The sequence below is a fragment of the Lytechinus pictus genome, chromosome 16 (assembly GCF_037042905.1).
Source record: "Lytechinus pictus isolate F3 Inbred chromosome 16, Lp3.0, whole genome shotgun sequence".
Lineage (NCBI taxonomy): Eukaryota > Metazoa > Echinodermata > Echinoidea > Temnopleuroida > Toxopneustidae > Lytechinus > Lytechinus pictus.
Window position 1 is genome coordinate 7401045 of NC_087260.1, and position 18537 is coordinate 7419581.

At 36.3% G+C, this 18537-nt stretch overlaps 1 protein-coding gene across 2 annotated transcripts; it reads left to right on the plus strand.

Moving 5' to 3' along the window:
* The first annotated feature begins 768 nt into the window (after positions 1 to 768).
* On the plus strand, positions 769 to 17770 carry LOC129278614 (beta carbonic anhydrase 1-like). Of its 2 annotated transcripts, XM_064111082.1 has the most exons (6): positions 769 to 892; positions 4869 to 5027; positions 11624 to 11869; positions 14020 to 14271; positions 14866 to 16982; positions 17601 to 17770. In XM_064111082.1, the coding sequence occupies exons 2-5, from the start codon at positions 4911 to 4913 to the stop codon at positions 15076 to 15078; spliced, it is 828 nt and encodes a 275-aa protein (XP_063967152.1). In that variant the 5' UTR covers positions 769 to 892; positions 4869 to 4910; the 3' UTR covers positions 15079 to 16982; positions 17601 to 17770. The 2 variants fall into 2 exon arrangements, with proteins under 2 accessions (XP_063967152.1, XP_063967153.1); XM_064111083.1 differs by lacking the exons at positions 769 to 892; positions 4869 to 5027; positions 17601 to 17770 and adding an exon at positions 6982 to 7128 and having other exon boundaries at positions 14866 to 17029.
* The last annotated feature ends 767 nt before the right edge of the window (positions 17771 to 18537 follow it).

Sequence of the window (18537 nt, forward strand, 5' to 3'; positions counted from 1 at the left end):
TCTCTATGAGAAATTGTCTTTTCAAACTATTCCTTTTCCAGGTCTGACATGATATCAATAATTTTCCGCTCGCACTTCGCGCTCGCATTCTTTGTTTAGTTAGATAAGCATCATGTTGTGATAACCCCCCTTAATCCTCCTTGTTAATATAGAGCCAAGGAGGTACAGGGGATGGAGTGACAGTAACGAAATGCAAATTATAGTTTTCACTCTGAGGTGCAATGCAGCTTTCGGTGGCGACCTGGGATGCCGACATTTACATGGGAGAACTGATCAAAAATAGCGAATTGTGTTGATATTTCTTCTTAATCACAAAACATGGATATGAATACACGAAGAAATATATCATAAAGACTTATTTTCTCTTGAAATTGGGCATTATATCTTAAAATAAAAATTTCAAAATGTGAAAAGCCCTAAGAATTTGACAATTTTTAAATCAAAATTTTATAGACTTTCACACACTTCCACATAAAAATAAAGATTATTTGTCACTATACAGGAATATGTCTACCATGCATGATGTAATTTGTCACGGTTGAGGTCATTTTTTTGGTAAACAATTAAATGCACACCTTATTACCAAGAATGCGTATTTCCATTTATTTGAATGCGGGATAAAAGAGCTTTGTCGATTAAATGCCTTGCTCACGGGCATAAGTGCCACGGCCGGGGATCGAACCCCGGACTTTCCATCAGTCAGGCGCCTGAATCGAGCAGTGCTGTACGGCATGCACAAGCAGCCTAGGTGTTGCTGCCCTCTACGTTACTCGCACAATCGTGACCAATTATTAAATGTCTGGCGCAGTGATGAGTCTGAGACTTATTGGCGGAATAAGCCCTAAATCTGTTGCTTGACATTTTTCATCAAATCAGTTTCGGCGGCTAACATGTGAGTATTGTATATAGACTTATACTATTTATAGTTTAGATGTTGGATATGCCGTTTATCCATAAAAAGCTCTCATATACTTGTCGTCTGTCGCGCATTACCATTTTTTATACCCGCCGCATTTGTCGGAAAATCGCCGCCAGAGATACGGGTAGAGAGGTCCCGAGTGAACCGTTGAATGGGCCACCAGGCTCGGCCTTGCGGACCGATGGCGATGCGATGCAGCTGCAGTTATCTTGTCTTGTCTTTCCGTTGATGCCCATAAAGTGTTGATTATTATGGCAAAGTTAAAAACAAGTTGACTTGACCTTGTCTGCTCTATCCTGTTATGTACTGTTGAAACATTTAAAAATTTTTCAAGGAAGTTCTACTTTTCGTTCTAGCCAGGACGGCAGGAGGCTCCTGGACTCTGGAGTAACGATTACTGCGCGCTGCGGCAGCCCGAACACAGTGAACTCACTACAGTACTGTGTTTGGGCTGCGGCAGTAATCGACAGTCTGAAGACGTGTCGAGGTCCCCGGGCCCGGGGCAAGAGTAACAACTGACGTGCTTAATCTCCACGGAGCCAGGGACGGGATGCCATGCTCTACGCGCACCAAGTATTTTGGCAACAATAATGACGTTTAATGTTGCTCCAAAATACTTGTTTTTAGGGTTTTGAGCCCAAACTTATGTAAATGGGCTGCATGCCTACAATACGATTTGGACCCTGGGGTGGTATTCTGAAAACGTTCTTTTCTTTTATCTTATCTCATTGAGATAAGAAGACGCTAAAATCATTGCAAATCGGTATTCTGAAAATCTTCTTAACGCGTTCTTATCTTTGTAAGGACTGCCTCTTTATCTTCAACACGCCCATTTTTAGGATATTACCAATCAAAATGCGCTTTATATTGGTAGTTTAACCAATAGAAGCGTTCCTAATGTCAAGAGAATATCATATGGGCGCTGCGCGTACACTGTTTCTGGCGCATTGCGCGAAATAGGCATTTTATACGCAATGACTGATTATTATTTTGAGACACATGCACAAAATAAAGAAAGAAAGAAAGTAAAGAAAAAATTAAATAAAGCAGGTACGAATAAAAAATAAAATATGAAGAAAGAAAGTAAGTACGTAAGTAAGAAGACAGGAAAGTGTCAGAATGAAGTAGAAATTTAAAAAAATGAAACGAACAAAGCAGAAAATAATGAAAGAAATAAAGAGTAAACGAAAGTAAGCAAGCAAAAAGAACTTAAAAATAAAAAAATTGAAGAAAGAAAAAAAATAATGAAAGAAAAAGAAATAGAACGATTATTAATGATAAAGTGAGGAAGAAAAAATAAAGAAAGAAAAGAAAGAAACTTAAAGGAAAAAAGTAAAAGGACAAAATAAAAAGATTAAAAAAGGATAAAATGAAGTAATAAATAACCGAAAAAGAAAAAAAGTTAGAAAAACAAATGAAAGACAGTAAGAAAGAAAGAGAAAAAAAAGGAATAAAAATGTAAAAAGTGAAGGAAGAGAGAATAAAGGAAAATGAAACAAAGAAATTAAACGAGAGAGAGAAAATGAAAGGAAAATTAAAGCAAAAATAAAGACTATAGAAAGATAAAAAGAAAGAAAGGTATAAATTCAAAGCAAAAATAAGGAAATGAAAAGGGAAAATAAAAAGTCAGGAAAAGTGAAGAATGAATAAGAAAAGGAAAGAAAACACATTAATGGAAAGAATAAAGAAAAAGATTTGACTAAATTAATAGAAGAAAGACACAGAGAGGAAAGTAAAGAAAGAGAGTAAATAAAGAATGAAAGAAATAAAGAATAAAAACAAGAAAGAAATTAAATAAGACACAAGAGTGTCGGGAAGCAGAAATTAAAAAAATTAAAGAAAGAACAAACGAACGAACGAAAAGAAAAAAAAGAACCCAAAAATAAAAAGAAACAAAAATCAAAGAAAGAAAAATAAGGGGAAAAATATAAAAATCAAGGGAAGGAAGAAAGAAAGAAAAGGGGAAAAAAGGAAAAGCATATATAAAGATGAAAGAAAAAAATAAGGAAGAAATAAAAAGATTATAAAAAAGTGAAGGAAGAAAGAAAAATGAAAAAAAAGATAGGAAAGGAAGAGAGAAAAGGGGAAAGAAAAAAACAGAAATAAAGACTTATTCAAAAAAAGAAAGAAAGGGATAAAACGAAAAGGAAAAATAAATAAGGAAGAAAGATGAAGAATAAATGAAACAAAGCAAAAGAAAAGTAAAGAAATTAAAAGATTTAAAAAGAATAAAACAAAAGATATATGAAGAATGAACTTAAAGAAAGGAAGAAAGACAGACACATAGAAAGGAAGAAAAGGAGAAAATAAATGAAGAAAGAAAGAAAAAAGGGATAGAAAAAGAGACGGGGAAAATAAAGGGTGAATGAAATAAAGGGTGGGAGGAATACTTGTGGGTACTTGTTAAGTACTACTAGTGGCCATCGATTTTGAGCAAGAAAGAACGCGGACATCGAGATGTGATAACCCTCGAGCTATCTTAAATGTTATCATAAATATCGTGGAAGATAAGAAAGAGAAAAGATAAGAACGTTTTCAGAATACCACTTACCTTCATTTTGTTCTTATCTTTTTAGCGCGCTTTTGTATTATATGCGCGAGTAATGCATTTACGCGCTCAGCGTAGGATGTTTAGCAAGATAAGAAAAGGATAAGAACAAAAGATAAGAAAAAGACAAGAACGTTTTCAGAATACCAATTTGAGATCGTGACGTAGATAAGAACAGGAATGAGATCGTGACGTAGATAAGAACAAAATTAAGATAAGAACATTTTCAGAATACCGCCCCTGGTATTTAAATTATGATTTTGCTTGAAATTGCTCTTGCTGTTTGATTGGTGAATGTTTGAATTGGTGAACTGTTTATTAGTTTTTAAGAAGACGTCTTGTCGATCGCCAAGGTTTGTTGATTGATCCCATGCACTTTGAATAGTTGTAATCCCCCCCCTCCTTACCTGGTGCTCTGTCGTCCATACCAGGCCAGCAGCGCCTCCGTTTTGCCTTCCCGGATGTCCGCATTGCAAAGAAAAGCTGCGCTAAATGTCACAAAAGCTCATGATTGGATCAAAACAATGTTGAATTACGCTATTTAGAGCCAGAATTATGATCAGAAAATACAATTTCGTTGCTGAAATGTAATGAAACCATTCAAAGATGTGGAAGAAGGAAGTGACTTTGTGATTATGGAGTGTGCAGCACGAATTCAAGAACCTGCGAATATGTCTTGAAGCTGCCAAGTGCGAAAAATTAATCCTGCCAAAATAACAGCGTTTACAGTATAACATTATATGGGCACCCCAGTTTTCAGTCTATGTAAGATAAGATATTTATTTGTCTTTCTCTCTGCACATACATTTTGGCGTACAAGTGTGATTTCACATTCTACAAATGCAAATCAATTAATCATAAACCATTGTTACAGTAGAAAAAAGAAACACAGCAAATAACGAATTACGTATTGAACGAAAGACAATTACAAACAATTCTTAAAACTCTTTTCTGAATCAAGTACACCCTTTCAAGATTGGTTTTAAGAGAATTACCCCATGCAAGAACACCGTAATTGAGATACGGGAGAATTAGTGTTGAATACATCATACAAAGAATTGGTGAGTGGAGCCAAACGTAGTTCAGCGGAACAGCCATTGTACAGAGACTGAAGCTATTGATCGAGGACTGACCTTGCTAAAATTCACAATCATATGGTAATTATTAGGTTTTTGGACACAGCTTTGGAAAAAAAGTGGGGAGCTCTTGATCTTGGCATTTGTCACGGAAAGCAGATGCTTGTTACTTGATGCCTTCTTCCCCAAAAATGTTGTGCAAAGTCATTAGCCAATCACTTTAATAGACAATCACGTTACGTGGTTCTAATTTTATGGCAAGCAAATAGCCCAACATTTGCACAATTGATTATTAAACTTCTATATATTTTTTCATAACTGACAGATATTTTTGAGCCCCAAGACACCCCGAGGAGGACGATAAACAATGCACATTGGACGATTTCGACTCATGGGGAGGGTGCTTGTGCAAGTTTCCAAGAGATTTTCAAGCCAACAGAGTGTAACATCACAGTCTCGCCCATTTCAAGTGGGGCAAAAACCTGTAAGTGCAACATTAAATGCTTTTAAAGGGGAATAATGAAACCTTTGGAACAAGTGACCTTGTGTGGAAACAGAAAAATCAAAGAAGAAGAACAAAGAAAGTTTGAGAAAAATCTGACAAATAATAAGAAAGTTATGAGCATTCGATCTTTAATGCTATGGAGATCCTCCCATTGGCAATGTGACAAAGATGTGTGATGTCACATGTGAACGACTTTCCTGTTGATGGACTATAAAATACCTCCAAAGTGTATCTTTGCTCTTTCTTATGGTGATACAAACTCTTTATCTATAATGTATTCTTTGAAAATCTATATTACATGCCCTTCTACATGTATAAAAAGAAGACATAATCTACTGATAGATGTGATAAAAGAGGCAGTTTAAGTGAGATATATTCTAAAGTAATGGGAGAGTTGTTGGGAGAGTATGGAGGATTCCTTTAGCATTAGTGATCACAATATTCAAATGCTCGTAACTTTCTCATTATTTGTCCGATTTTTCTTTCACTGATCTGTTTTTAAGAATTTTTCTCTTCACACAAGCTTTCTTGTTCCAAAGATGTCATTTTCCTTTAATGTCAATATGAAAGCCTGCATGTCTATATCTTTGATAAATTCCCCTGAATACATTAATTACATTCCTCTTAAAGGGGGATCGTCTGTTTTCATGGGGAACTTGAAACCATATGCATATATATCACACATGATAGAACTCTAGTCATGACAAGCTGATGTTATGCAGTGCCACTGGAAAATACCCTTTGGTAAAAGTCATCTCAATTTCCCTGGCTTGACAGTTTCCTGAGGCTTTAAGCAGGCTTGGCCAAAAAACAACAACATTGGTACACTGACTTTGCTTTCCCCAAAACATGTCTCTGTCACAGATACTTGTACATATATTTTCATTTTCCGATGCTTTCCACAAACTCTGGTCAGAAATTGATAATATCCATGAGTCCCCATGTAGTCTAATTTTGACTTTAAGCACTAGATCATATGATGTAACTACAGCTAAAATTGAAAATCTGGTGCCCAATCAAAGTAAAATATCTGCATTTTTTTTTCTAAACATTTTCCAAACAATGGGATGGGCTATAAATTTCAAGCTATAATCAATGGGTGTGTTTATGCACCACTTTTTTACCCTATAATCATGATTCTGCAATAGTCAAAAGTGAAAATAAACGTCTTTCAAATCACAAACAGGAAACACAAAAAGGGGGCGTTTGGAAAGACGTTTCTGTAAAATCACGAACAAAAAAGGTCGTATAAACGCAATCATGATTTGAATCATGATTCTATGACGTCATTGTGTCAGGCTTTTTCCGGTTTGACTCTTGCCAAGCTCAAGGCATGCGCTAATGCATGCATTTCTTGTCACATGCATTTAACTTCAAATTCTGTGTTGGTCATCGCATCATCCACTGCTCTTTTTTTGTCATGGCTTCAAAGTAGTTCTAGTAAATTAACTTAGTGGACAGACGATGATCTCAGATGTTGTTGAGTGGACAATGTCAACATCAAATTGGATTACGCTGAAATTCACTTCCGAACACCATTTTCGTTAAACCGACAAGATGAATATTTTAAGTAAACAATGACGTATAATAGACTGAAATCTGGAAGCAAAGAATTGATTTTTCGCGAGCCGAAACATGTGCGAAAAAGTTGACCTTTACTTCCTGGGTCAAACTGCGCACTGTTAACGGCCTTGACATTGTGATTAATGGAAACATGTGGGGGATATAGGATTGTATTTTATTGTGGGCCGGAACCAGGATATTTGCTGGTACATGTATTAGTAACATGTTAAATATTAATGTATTTATTTGGTGAATGAATGTACTGGCAGTTATTAAGGAGTGTGTATTGCACTATGCAATGTGGTGTTGAATTGTGCAGGGTACTTGATGTACAGTGCACTAATATATAACATACATGTACATAGTCGACATTCATTTATAGCGTAGTAGAAGTAGCAGTAAGAGGGTTGCGTAGGAAGTCGTCTTGCCCCATCAGCATTTGCATAAAAGAAGTTTTACAATTTGATTTTGAAGTGTTATTAAAGCCAGTTTCAGATGCAAGATGAGTTTTAGAAAGGTAAGTTGTGAGTGTCAAATAGTGGTGAGTGCATAAAATACCCAGGTGGGCACTCTGTAGATGGTTTCAGACCTCCTCAAAGTTTGTCAGTTCCAGGTATTTTCTGATCGGGAAATTTACCCGATCAAAAAATACCAGGTAATATTGGCAATGTGAAAGCAAATTACGCGTAATATCCCCGAAAGAAAATACCCACTAAATAGTAGGTACTTGGCAAAATTACGAGAAATTTCGCGGGGATTTTTCCAAGGTCGCAGGTATTTTGGCAATGTGAAAGCAATTTACGGGAACTTTTAGCCCAGCATGTAGTTGGGCTCGGGCGCGGGCGCCGTGGGTGGCTGCTTAGCTAGTGGTTTTGAATCTCGCGCCTTGCCTGCTTAATATCAGACCATACTGCGCATGCTCCTAACTTCAGGAATAATATCCCGAAGGGTATGTTTCGGGGCGGTGTGAATGCAGGAATGATTAATGGGTATTTTTTAGCCTAAAAATTTAATTTAATTAAATTTAACGGGGATTCTTATGATCGAGGCGGTTTGAAACCACCTAATGTGTATTTACCAGAGTTTTGTGGTTCAGTATGAATACAACCCGGGTGGTTCACAGATGGCGACAGGTCTTTGCTCTCTGTGCGGTCAATTGAAGATCAAGAGAAATAGAGAGTGGGAAGGACATGAATAATATATAGAGTGAATCCAACATCTGTAATATTGTACATTATGTACCGTAATTAAACATATTGTACCCTGTTTGTGTTACAAAAAAACCGCATATTTATTTTGAGGGTGTATTCCACCCAACAAAACTTAATTTGAAAAAAAAATGAAATTCAAGTTTTATTCATTATTAAGCATGACATCATATCATAAAATCTTATCAAAACAATAATATCATAATATCGAAATGCAGTGACATTTACAATGTATACATGCATAAATGGGATCAAGAATAGAATCAAATTATTTGTGAACCTTTGTCACTATCTGTTATGATATATACAAAGCAGAATAAATATCATAAGACATACTTTAATTAGAAATGCAGTAGGAAAATGATTGGTGTATAAATGAAGTGCTGTGCAATACAGAAAATTACAGATAACATATTACTTTTGAAAATGAAGGTGAGGGACTTATTTAAAGTTAAGAGTGTAGTAATCTCTTCTAAGACATAAATTAGAATAATCATTCAAGAAGAAAGATAGCATAATTACTAATTTTTAATTTGTGATATGAAGTAGAGCAAACTGGGGGTATTAATTGAAAAAAAAGAAAGAGAAAATAAAATAGAAGGGTGTGTGCACCTGAATAGGTAGCCTAGCTTAGCTGCGGTAATAATAAGAGCCGGGCCCCCTGGGACTCAGTTTTTGGAACTGAAGTAGCTACATGTACCCTGGGTAAATTATTATTATTATTAAAAATTACAAAATCACAAAGAAAAAAACCAGAATAGATTTGAGAGTCAGAATGTTATGGAAAGAAGTGGCTGTGAGTAGGCCTACTTGTATCTAGTACTGAGCAATATACAGTATACATTATTTATAAGGAAAACCAATCCACATGTGCTGTGTTCATTATTAGGAAAATGCTTCTTAAGTCAAATTAAGTGCGTTTTATGCATGTACAATGTATAGTGAGAGAAAACAAATGCATGTAACTTGTGAATTTTCATACCTAAATTCTGTGAACTTTGATAATCACGTGCGAATCACGTTAACTGTTTGTTTTGAAATAACATACCGGTAGAACCCTGGGAGTTGAACCTCTGTTGACAAAAACAGGAAGACATCAATGGTCCTACACACCTTTTGAACATTGGTTATCAATTACCAAATCTGTTGGACATCTGTGGTCATGTAAACCTCATGTTTCTTCCTATTTGAAAGAAAGAGAAAAACAAAACAAACCATTCCCTACGCAATGTAATATGTTCTCCTTTTTATTTTGCTCACACAGTCACAAATCCTATTCCCCCCCCCCCCCTGAATTTTACTTCATGTATTTTGAAGAAGGGGACGACTCTGTTTGATGAATTTGAATTAGGGTTGAATGGCCCTGAAGTCCAAAATTGTCTTTATTTTTTCAGTGATAATAAATGATGGTTTTGTTTAATACATGTATGTGCATGTTGATTATGATTTTGTGAGCATTCTCTTCCCTCTCATCCTTTTCATTTGAGTTTTTTGGGGGGCAACTTCCGTTAATTTATTACTAGCTTTAGTATCACCATCGTAAATTGCCAATTCGTCTACTGCCAACTCGTCCACTTACCACATACATGTAGTATACTTTGATTTAGTCATCCGTCCATCAACATTTCGTCTAACAACCATTTGGTCCAGTCATCACTTTGTTTAATCGCCATTTCGTCTATGACTGTTCCGTGACTTCCGTCTCATGACCAGTTGGTCTAATATCTATTTTTATTTTCATTAATTTTGCACAATTTAACACTTTTAATACTCCAATGGTATATGGACTAAATGGCTATTGGACGGAATTGCATTAGACTAAATGTAAGTAGACCATGTGGTGAGTGGACAAACTGATGGAAGACCAAATGATAGTAGACGAGTTGGCAATCGGACAAATTGGCAGTAGACGAATTGGGAATAACCTTACCATCATACTGTACAATGAATCAGTTTGCTAAAATTTGGTTGCCTTGCAGAAAACGCAGAGGGAGGCAGGGCGCAAATTGCTTGTGGTGTGTGCGAAGTGAGAACTCAGAGCGCGATTATGAATGCAACTTGCTGCATAGTATTTTGCAGTGATTTCATCACTTCAAGGCTCGCTCTTGTCATGGCCCGGATCTGGCAGACTCTCCATTTTACTCCAGCTATAAAGCTAAAGCATGGTAAAGAATTGGAAACGAGAAATAAGACTTCCCACTTATTGAAAGAAATCATTGCTTTCTACTTCTTCAGAGATAATTCCAGATTATTGATGTCTGTGTTGATAATGACCTGTATGAGATGCTGACTTAATATTTATTTTCATATAATGAATTATTAAAGCATAGAATTGTGTTACCCTAAAATCAATCGTTGTCTCCAAATTTTGTAAATGTTGGTATCTCAATTGACTTCTACATGTCTATAAACCCTGTGATTGTTAATAATAATTATACAGCTCCGATAGAAATCAAGTATTCTGTTTTCAAGTTACCTCTCTACCCTATTTATTTTGGGAAAACAGAACATGCTCAAACCCCTACAATTATCAAAGCCACGATAGACATGTAAAGTTAATACCATGGGATGGCTTGTTCATCATTGGATGAATGCAGAGCTGCCAAGTAGTACGATTTTTCCGTATTTAGTACGTTTTTGCAACCAAAATACGGCAGTACGTTTTTTCTTTGAAAAATACGTTTTTTGTATTAACAAAATCGAAATTTATTGAGAAAAATCATCTCTATATGTCTCTATTTCATAAAACGTACACAAATATGGTTATTAGATCAATGTAATTTCAGGTAACTTTTTGTAAAAACCAGGGTGAGATATACACAAGTTTCAATGTTTTTTTTTTTTTTCATCTGCAAGAGCAGTGCACATTTTAGCTTGCATGCAGCTTGAGCGCCGTGATGGGCGAGTGCGCCAAGCATTTTATTATGAAATACACTTTTTTGGGGAAAAATACAAAATATTTATCTCACACGGTAAAAATACTGATTTTTTTGTCAAAATACTGATTTTGGGGGATAAGAATACTGAAAATGCAAAATACAACTTGGCAGCTCTGTGAATGCGATAGAGGCTAGCAACAGTCTGGCCCTCCAGCATCCAGGACCAAAGATGAAGGGCCATCATTATTATACTTAAGTAACCATTAAAGGAGAATGAAACTCTTGGAGCAAGTTAGCTTTTGTGAAAGCAGAAAAATCAAAGAATAAGATCAACAAAAGTTTGAGTAAAATAGGACTAGCAATAGAAGAGTTATGAGCATTTGAATGTCGAGATCACTAATGCTATGGAGATCCACCCATTGGCAATGCGACCAAAATCTGTGATGTCACAAATGAACAACTCTCCCCTTTTGGACACTGAAAATATACCCCAAAACATCTCTTTTTGCTCATTCTAATCATATGACAAACGATTCATCAATGATATAATGTTGTGAAACCTCTGTACTTATCCTCTCATAAAAAAAAACACCTCACCTTGTGATAGACTCTATAAAAGTGAGAATTTAAGTGAAATAAGTACTAAAGTAATGAGGGAGTTGTACGTGTGTGACATCACAGATCTTGGTCGCATTGCCAATGGGGGGATCTACATGGCATTAGTGATCTCGACATTCAAATGCTCATAACTTTCTTATTATTCATCCAATCTTCCTCAAACTTTCAACAATATGTTTCTTTGATTTTTCTCTTTGATATGGATTCAGCTGGTTTCAAGGGTTTCATTCTCCATTAATGATGTTGATAAAGAACTCCTTTTACCAAATTGATAATCAATGGTTGTTTTTTTTTCAATCTCTATCAGCCGCTAGCTGTACTGGTTACCTGTATGGACGGGCGTCTCCTCCCTTCCCGAATCTTCAAGGCCGAGTGCGGCGAGCTCCTCATCATTCGCAACCCTGGTAACTTTGTACCTCACTCCTGTAAATGTGAGCCTCCAGCTGAGTCAACAGCTCCTGCCTTTCCCAGTGGGGAGTTGGCTGGACTTCAACTGGCCATCCAGAAGATGGCTATACCTGATGTAATCGTTTGTGGCCATACAGACTGTAGGGTAAGTGGTATAGACAAAGACACAGCAATCGGAAGACTTGACACTCGATTCAATTTGTAATGAAACGCCAACAGCGTTTGGTAACCTGTACAGTATATTCAGTGACAGGCATATCGTCATTTGGATTTGTGTATAAAACATATGGGGGAAAAAAAGGGGGGGGGGAGGCGAAGGTGAAAATGTGAAACAATCTTAGAGATTGCTTGGAAAGGAGAGGTAAAATTATGCCCTTATACGGCCGCTATTCCCCTCCCTCATTCATTCAATCTATCATCCCCCTATCATGTTTAAAGGGATGGTTCGGGCTGAAAGTATTTATAGCTTAATAAATAGAGTAGAATTCACTGAGCAAGATGCCGAAAATTTCATCAAAATCGGATAATGAATAACAAAGTTATTGAATTCTAAAGTTTAGCAATATTTTGTGAAATCAGTCGTCATGAATATTCATTAGGTGGGCTGATGATGTCACATCTCCACTTGTTCTTTTGTATTTTATTATATGAAATTAGGTTTATTCAAATTTTTTCCTCCAAGAACTAGACAAATTGGATTGACAACTGATTTAGTGCATTAGATATTTATTGCTGCAACTTATTTCATTATAAGGGAGACATATTATTCACACAAGTATGAAATAATGAAAAAAATTGTGATTTTATGTAATAGCATAAGAAAACGGAAAGTGGGGATGTGACATCATCAGCCCACCTAATGAATATTCATGACAACTGTTTTCACAAAATATTGCTAAACTTTAAACTTCAATAACTTTATTATTTGTTATCCGATTTTGATGAAATTTTTCGGCATTTTGCTCAGTGAATTCTACTCCATGTATTAAGATATAAATATTTCCAGGCTGGACCATCAAAAAATATGGATATGGATATGGATATGGATATGGAACCCACGCTGATATGCAAAAGTTTACTATCCTAACCCCATTCTACAAAAATGAGCTTTTCAAACCGAAAATTGCAAAAGTATGCAGTCTTCTCCTCAAAGTGTCTTTGCTACAGCCCTCTCAATCCTTAATGTCAGTATTTTTAGGGCAAGGCTATCTTTTACAGTACATCGTCAGGCACATTTCTATAATGGAACAGAAATGGGGAGAATGAAATATCTCCACGGCCAGTAAGAGGGGCATCAATGCCAGTCAAAGGGCAATATGGGTGTTGTGTGGTATCTCCCGAAATGGAGGTTTGGTATCTCCAGAGAATTAATGCAGTGAATATTAAAGTAAAGAGCTCTGCAAAATGTGTCATTCAGGTTATTATTTGTAGCAACTTCTGTTCGCCTCTCTAATACTTCTGATATCTGGTAATTCTTAATGTCATCCGGGTGAAAGCAATTGCGATATAACTTGTTACCGCAAGTCACACACATACCATGGTGGCATGCACATATTCTACATGTAGGTTTACTGTACATGTACACAATCTAGCACTTGGGTTTGATTATTTGGGAATAAAGATATTGTGGACAGATGGTTTACAAGTAATGGGAAAATTATAAATTTCGAGATTCTTTTATTGGTCAATGTTAAAAAATACTAAGAAATTCGGTTTCCAGTGGCTTTAACAGTAAGCATACACAAAGATGAAAAGTACAAAATATAACAATATGGAAATACTTAACATGAACAATCAAAGTAAATCATTAATAACAGTCTGCAATTACTTTAATACCCCTAAAATTCATAATGCATGTGGATGATGATAAACGGTCTATATGCTGAGCTATAACACCCCTCCCCCCTCTTGCAAGAGGGGTGTATGAATGCCATAGTCTGCTGGGCAAACCCTTCACTCGATTAAAGGGTCTGAATTGCAGCCTGCTCATGCCTTGTGTGCTGAAGAATTGAAACATCAAGTTTTGTATGTGCTAGTCTTTGCATGGAGACACACTTGTTGATCAAAGTTTCAATCAGGGTCTGTGCCTGCAGACTATGAATGCTACAATATGGTCCCTAGTCAAACAGCTGAACCCTGACTGGATCAGTGTACCAGTTTTTGTTTATACTGTATCTTGTTTTATATCTTGTCTCCAGTATGACTCAATCATCAATACTTCAACAACAAAAAACCCCTCTAATTTTGTGTCCACTTGCATTTCATTTGAATATCTGTTTATAAACCACACCACAGGCAGGAGAAGCACTTCGTAACCTTCCTGTCTCCAGGCCTACGGGTCATGCCGGCTCTGGATCCCAACACTCGCTGGATCTCACCAACAATTGGCTCCATTCCTATGGATCCCCGGCCCTGGAGAAGTATGAGCAACACATGGAGAAGCCAGGAGAAGAGGTAAAGTTCGAGGGAGGAGGGAGAAAAGGAGCAAGGTTTTCTGCCATCATAGACGATGATAACAAGCTGAGTAAAACAGACAAACTAGCACAGGTGAGTTCTTAGTCTCTCAATAGATGAACCGTTGCCTACTAGAACTGCTTGGTGCCTGTACAAAAGCAATGGGAAATATGGAATAAAGGCTTCAGACATATGTGTACATACATGTAAGTCCTTAGAGATTTATTATTGCCCAGAGTGGATTTATCAGTCAATCCTGCACACAATGTATGCACATCCTCAACTCCCTGGGGATTATTACAGCCAGTCGCCACGGAGGTGTGTTAGTCAATGGGTATTGACATTCTTGTAGGTGTGGTTTTGTCAACTTAGGCCTCATCCTTTCTAGAGCGCAGAACCTTTGTGTATTCACCTACGACAGGTTATTGGATGCCATGTTTTAGCCCCCCCCCCCCCCCCCCCGTCATATGAATGCAGAACCTGTGTGATAGAGCATGTTATTGGATACCATGTTTTAGCCATTTTTAGCCATTTCCTGTCAAACGCCATCAAAATTTGCGATTCAGGTGTGACAATCTTCCTCCCTTGCCCCCAGCTTTCCTCCTTCAGGGAAGGCTAGTGAAGGATATTGTTCAAACATTTCTTTTCGCCCGTATTCATCTGAATTTCTTTCCATTATTCCTCCAGATCAACGTCCTACAGCAGCTTGAACATCTCCAGTCGTACGACTTCATCGGTAAGCGGACAGAAACGGACCAAATTCGGCTTCATGCGACCTTCTACGACACCTTCACAGGCAACATGTTTGTATTCAACAAGGCGCAGAGCCGCTTCAATTTACTGCCTACGACTGACATCACTAGCCTGTCACATTATATATTTCAGCTTAGAAGCAGTTAACATCCCTAAATGTAAATATGTAGCCTTGGGTTTACTATTTTTGTGTGAATAGTGGTTTATGTGTACTATAAGAGTTAGTATTTATGGTTAATACTATTTTCGTATATCGTTGACTTTTTGAAATGGGCTGGAAGTAATTTTGAAAATGTAGCTTGGTTATTTAATCATTATTTTCATCATTGTCATCATCATCATCATCATTACCATCCTCAACATCATCATTATCAACACCATTGTCATTAAATTTATTATTGCTATTGTCATTACTCGAAATGATATGATAACGACATGTAGCTTTGATACTACATGTTAGGTCATAAGTCATAAAACAACACTCGAATTCCCATATATTCTAAGGCCTATTTGTATGAAGCTGTTACAATGATGCCAGTGTGTATCCTATGAATGTGCTCATGTGTGTGTGTGTTTGATATTGAGAATAAATATAATATTTTTGCCACAAGAATCTATTCAAATCCTTCATCGTGATATTTTTATACCTACATATAGTGCGCCAGTGTGGACAATGTACTAAATTTGCATCACATGAATGTCAAGGACAAGTTGCATATATATATATACATGTATACTGTGTACAGTATGTTTCAATGGCTTGTTAAAGTTGAAACTCGGATTTCCTTGTGTGATGTTTCATGAGGCTGTTTCTTAGTTAGGAGTCACTTTTCAAATGACTGGTAACCTTTTCTTGTGGTAAATAATATACATATGCACAAGATTTTCATAGATGTTAACTTTATAAGTAGTCCATAAGAAAGGGTCACCAGTTGTTTGTTACGATACTAGCTTTAGGAAACACCCATCTGAACATTGTACTTCCGAGGGAGATATAATACCTGTCTGCACTAGCATACCTGAGAGGGGGAAGAGGGAATTTGACAAGAGAGTAGGCAGTGACCTTTCACCTCTTAGAAACAGGGGATGGTCGTCTGGTAATTAGACCTAGGTTTAACCCTAGTCTGAAATAGAATTTTAAATCACACTTCTGTGGAATGCTAAGCTTCACAATATTTCCTCCATATTTGTGGCAGTTATAATGTATCAATATTAGTGGGTAAAATTTGTCATATATTTATATTTTCCTGTTCTTTCCATTTCAGGAATTTTTTTTTGCAGCAGGATAAGAATTTGTTTTAATTGGTGACTGAATTGACAACTGGCACTCCATCCAGGTTTCACTAAACCATGGTGATCAGAATACTACCTAGGAAGTTTATTTCATAGTTCTCCTTCTTTCATATCCAGCTTGTTTTTGGTTGTGAGACATATTATTTATCCGAAACAAAGACATGCGAAGTGGCAGTTAAGGCCTTTTCACACATGAATCTTGAATCATCATTGTATTGATGATTGCAACTCGTCTTTAGAATCATCGGACCTTTCACACGCTCACTCGAAAACTGTGATTTGAATTTGAATTCCTGAGTGAAGGCGGTATGTGTCCTTGGTGAGCTGTCAAAGCACTTTATCGATGTGATGAGTGCATGGCAATTGTATTATCTACGGAAGTGCTTGAAAGGACACGTAAGCTCTCCACTCCAAAAAGATGTTTTGGAGGTCAAGCCTTTCACACGTAAAATTTGTACTGTAATTTGATTGAAACTTACTGGAATTCACCTCCGGAGTAGAATTTGAATTCGTGATTGTGATTAGCTTTCGTGATTCTAGTTTGGTTTCACACGTGCTAAAAATTCATCAATAGACTTATTTTTCACTGGAATCATCATTCAAATTACAATTTTTTTGTTGTGTGAAAGGGCGTTAATAGAGCCAATGTGGTTTGGAAATTGAATCTTTGGTTTGAAGCCATATTTTGTGCATTCACCACATGCATTTGCATCCTATAATGAATACATGCTATTTCAGAGCGCCCTAGGTTAAAACCTGTTACTTAAAGGAGAATGAAACCCTTGAAACCAGCTGAATCCATATCAAAGAGAAAAATCAAAGAAACATATTGTTGAAAGTTTGAGGAAGATTGAATGAATAATAAGAAAGTTATGGGCATTTGAATATTGAGATCACTAATGCCATGTAGATCCTCCCATTGGCAATGCCACCAAGATATGTGACGTCAAACACGTACAACTCCCTCATTATGTTAGTACTTATTTCACTTATATTCTCACTTTTATAGAGTGTATCACAAGGTGAGGTGTTCTCTTTATGAGAGGACAAGTACAGATGTTTCACAGCATTATATCATTGATGAATCGTTTGTCATATGATTAGAATGAGCAAAAAGAGATGTTTTGGGGTATATTTTCAGTGTCCAAAAGGGGAGAGTTGTTCATCTGTGACATCATAGATCTTGGTCGCATTGCCAATGGGAGGATCTCCATAGCATTAGTGATCTCGGCATTCAAATGCTCATAACTCTTCTATTGCTAGTCCTATTTTCCTCAAACTTTTGTTGATCTTATTCTTTGATTTTTCTGCTTTCACAAAAGCTAACTTGCTCCAAGAGTTTCATTCTCCTTTAATAAAGGCTTCAACGTTGATAGTCCACTCTGTTCTTGTTGATCGATTTATGTAAAGAGTGGATTCATTGTTAATGTAACCATAGAAACCATGTGTCAATAAAAAAAGTTACTCATGATTAACGGATGGTTTCTCAATAAATTAAGTGTAATCAATAGATGAAATCTGCATAAACCTAGTTTCCAAACCACCATGTGAATTCGGGTCTTTGAACATGTAAACAAAGACTATTGTGCCTGTTCCTAATTTTAATAGTCAATCATTTATGAAATGTGATTCTATACCTATAGGAGAAATGGTGATGCAAAAAAGTTTCTTTTGACCTCTTTTTCGTATTTTCATTATCTAAAATATTGCAACTTGTTTTAAACAAAGTCTTATCACATTAATACATGTATCTATTTGTAAATCATTAAAATGCACAAGTTTGGATGATTTATGATCTGTGAGCTTAAGGCAAATGGCAACTAAAATTCTATGATCCTTCTCCTTTTTCGCCTGTCTCTCTTATGCTGCAATTTTTATACCTCTTTTTCAGACCTTGTCAATTTTTATATATTCCACATTGTAAAGTAGGTCTATAAATTCCTGTTAAAGAAAATGAAACCTTTGGAAGATAGCTCGTGTGAATACAGAAAACTTATAGAAACAGATTAACGAAAGTTTGAGGAAAATTGAATAAGTACTAAGAAAGTTATTAGCATTTGAAGTTTTGATCATTATTGTAATGTAGATCCTCTAATTGGCAATGCGACAAAGATGTGTAATGTCACATGTGAACATCTTTACCATTTCTTTTTTATATATTTCACTTAAACTGCCTCTTTTATCACATCCATCAGTAGATCATGTCTTCTTTCTACAGGGGGGGGGGGGGCACATAATACAGATTTTCAAAGAATACTTTATGGATAAAGAGTTTGTATCACCGTAAGAAAGAGCAAAAAGAGACATTTTGGG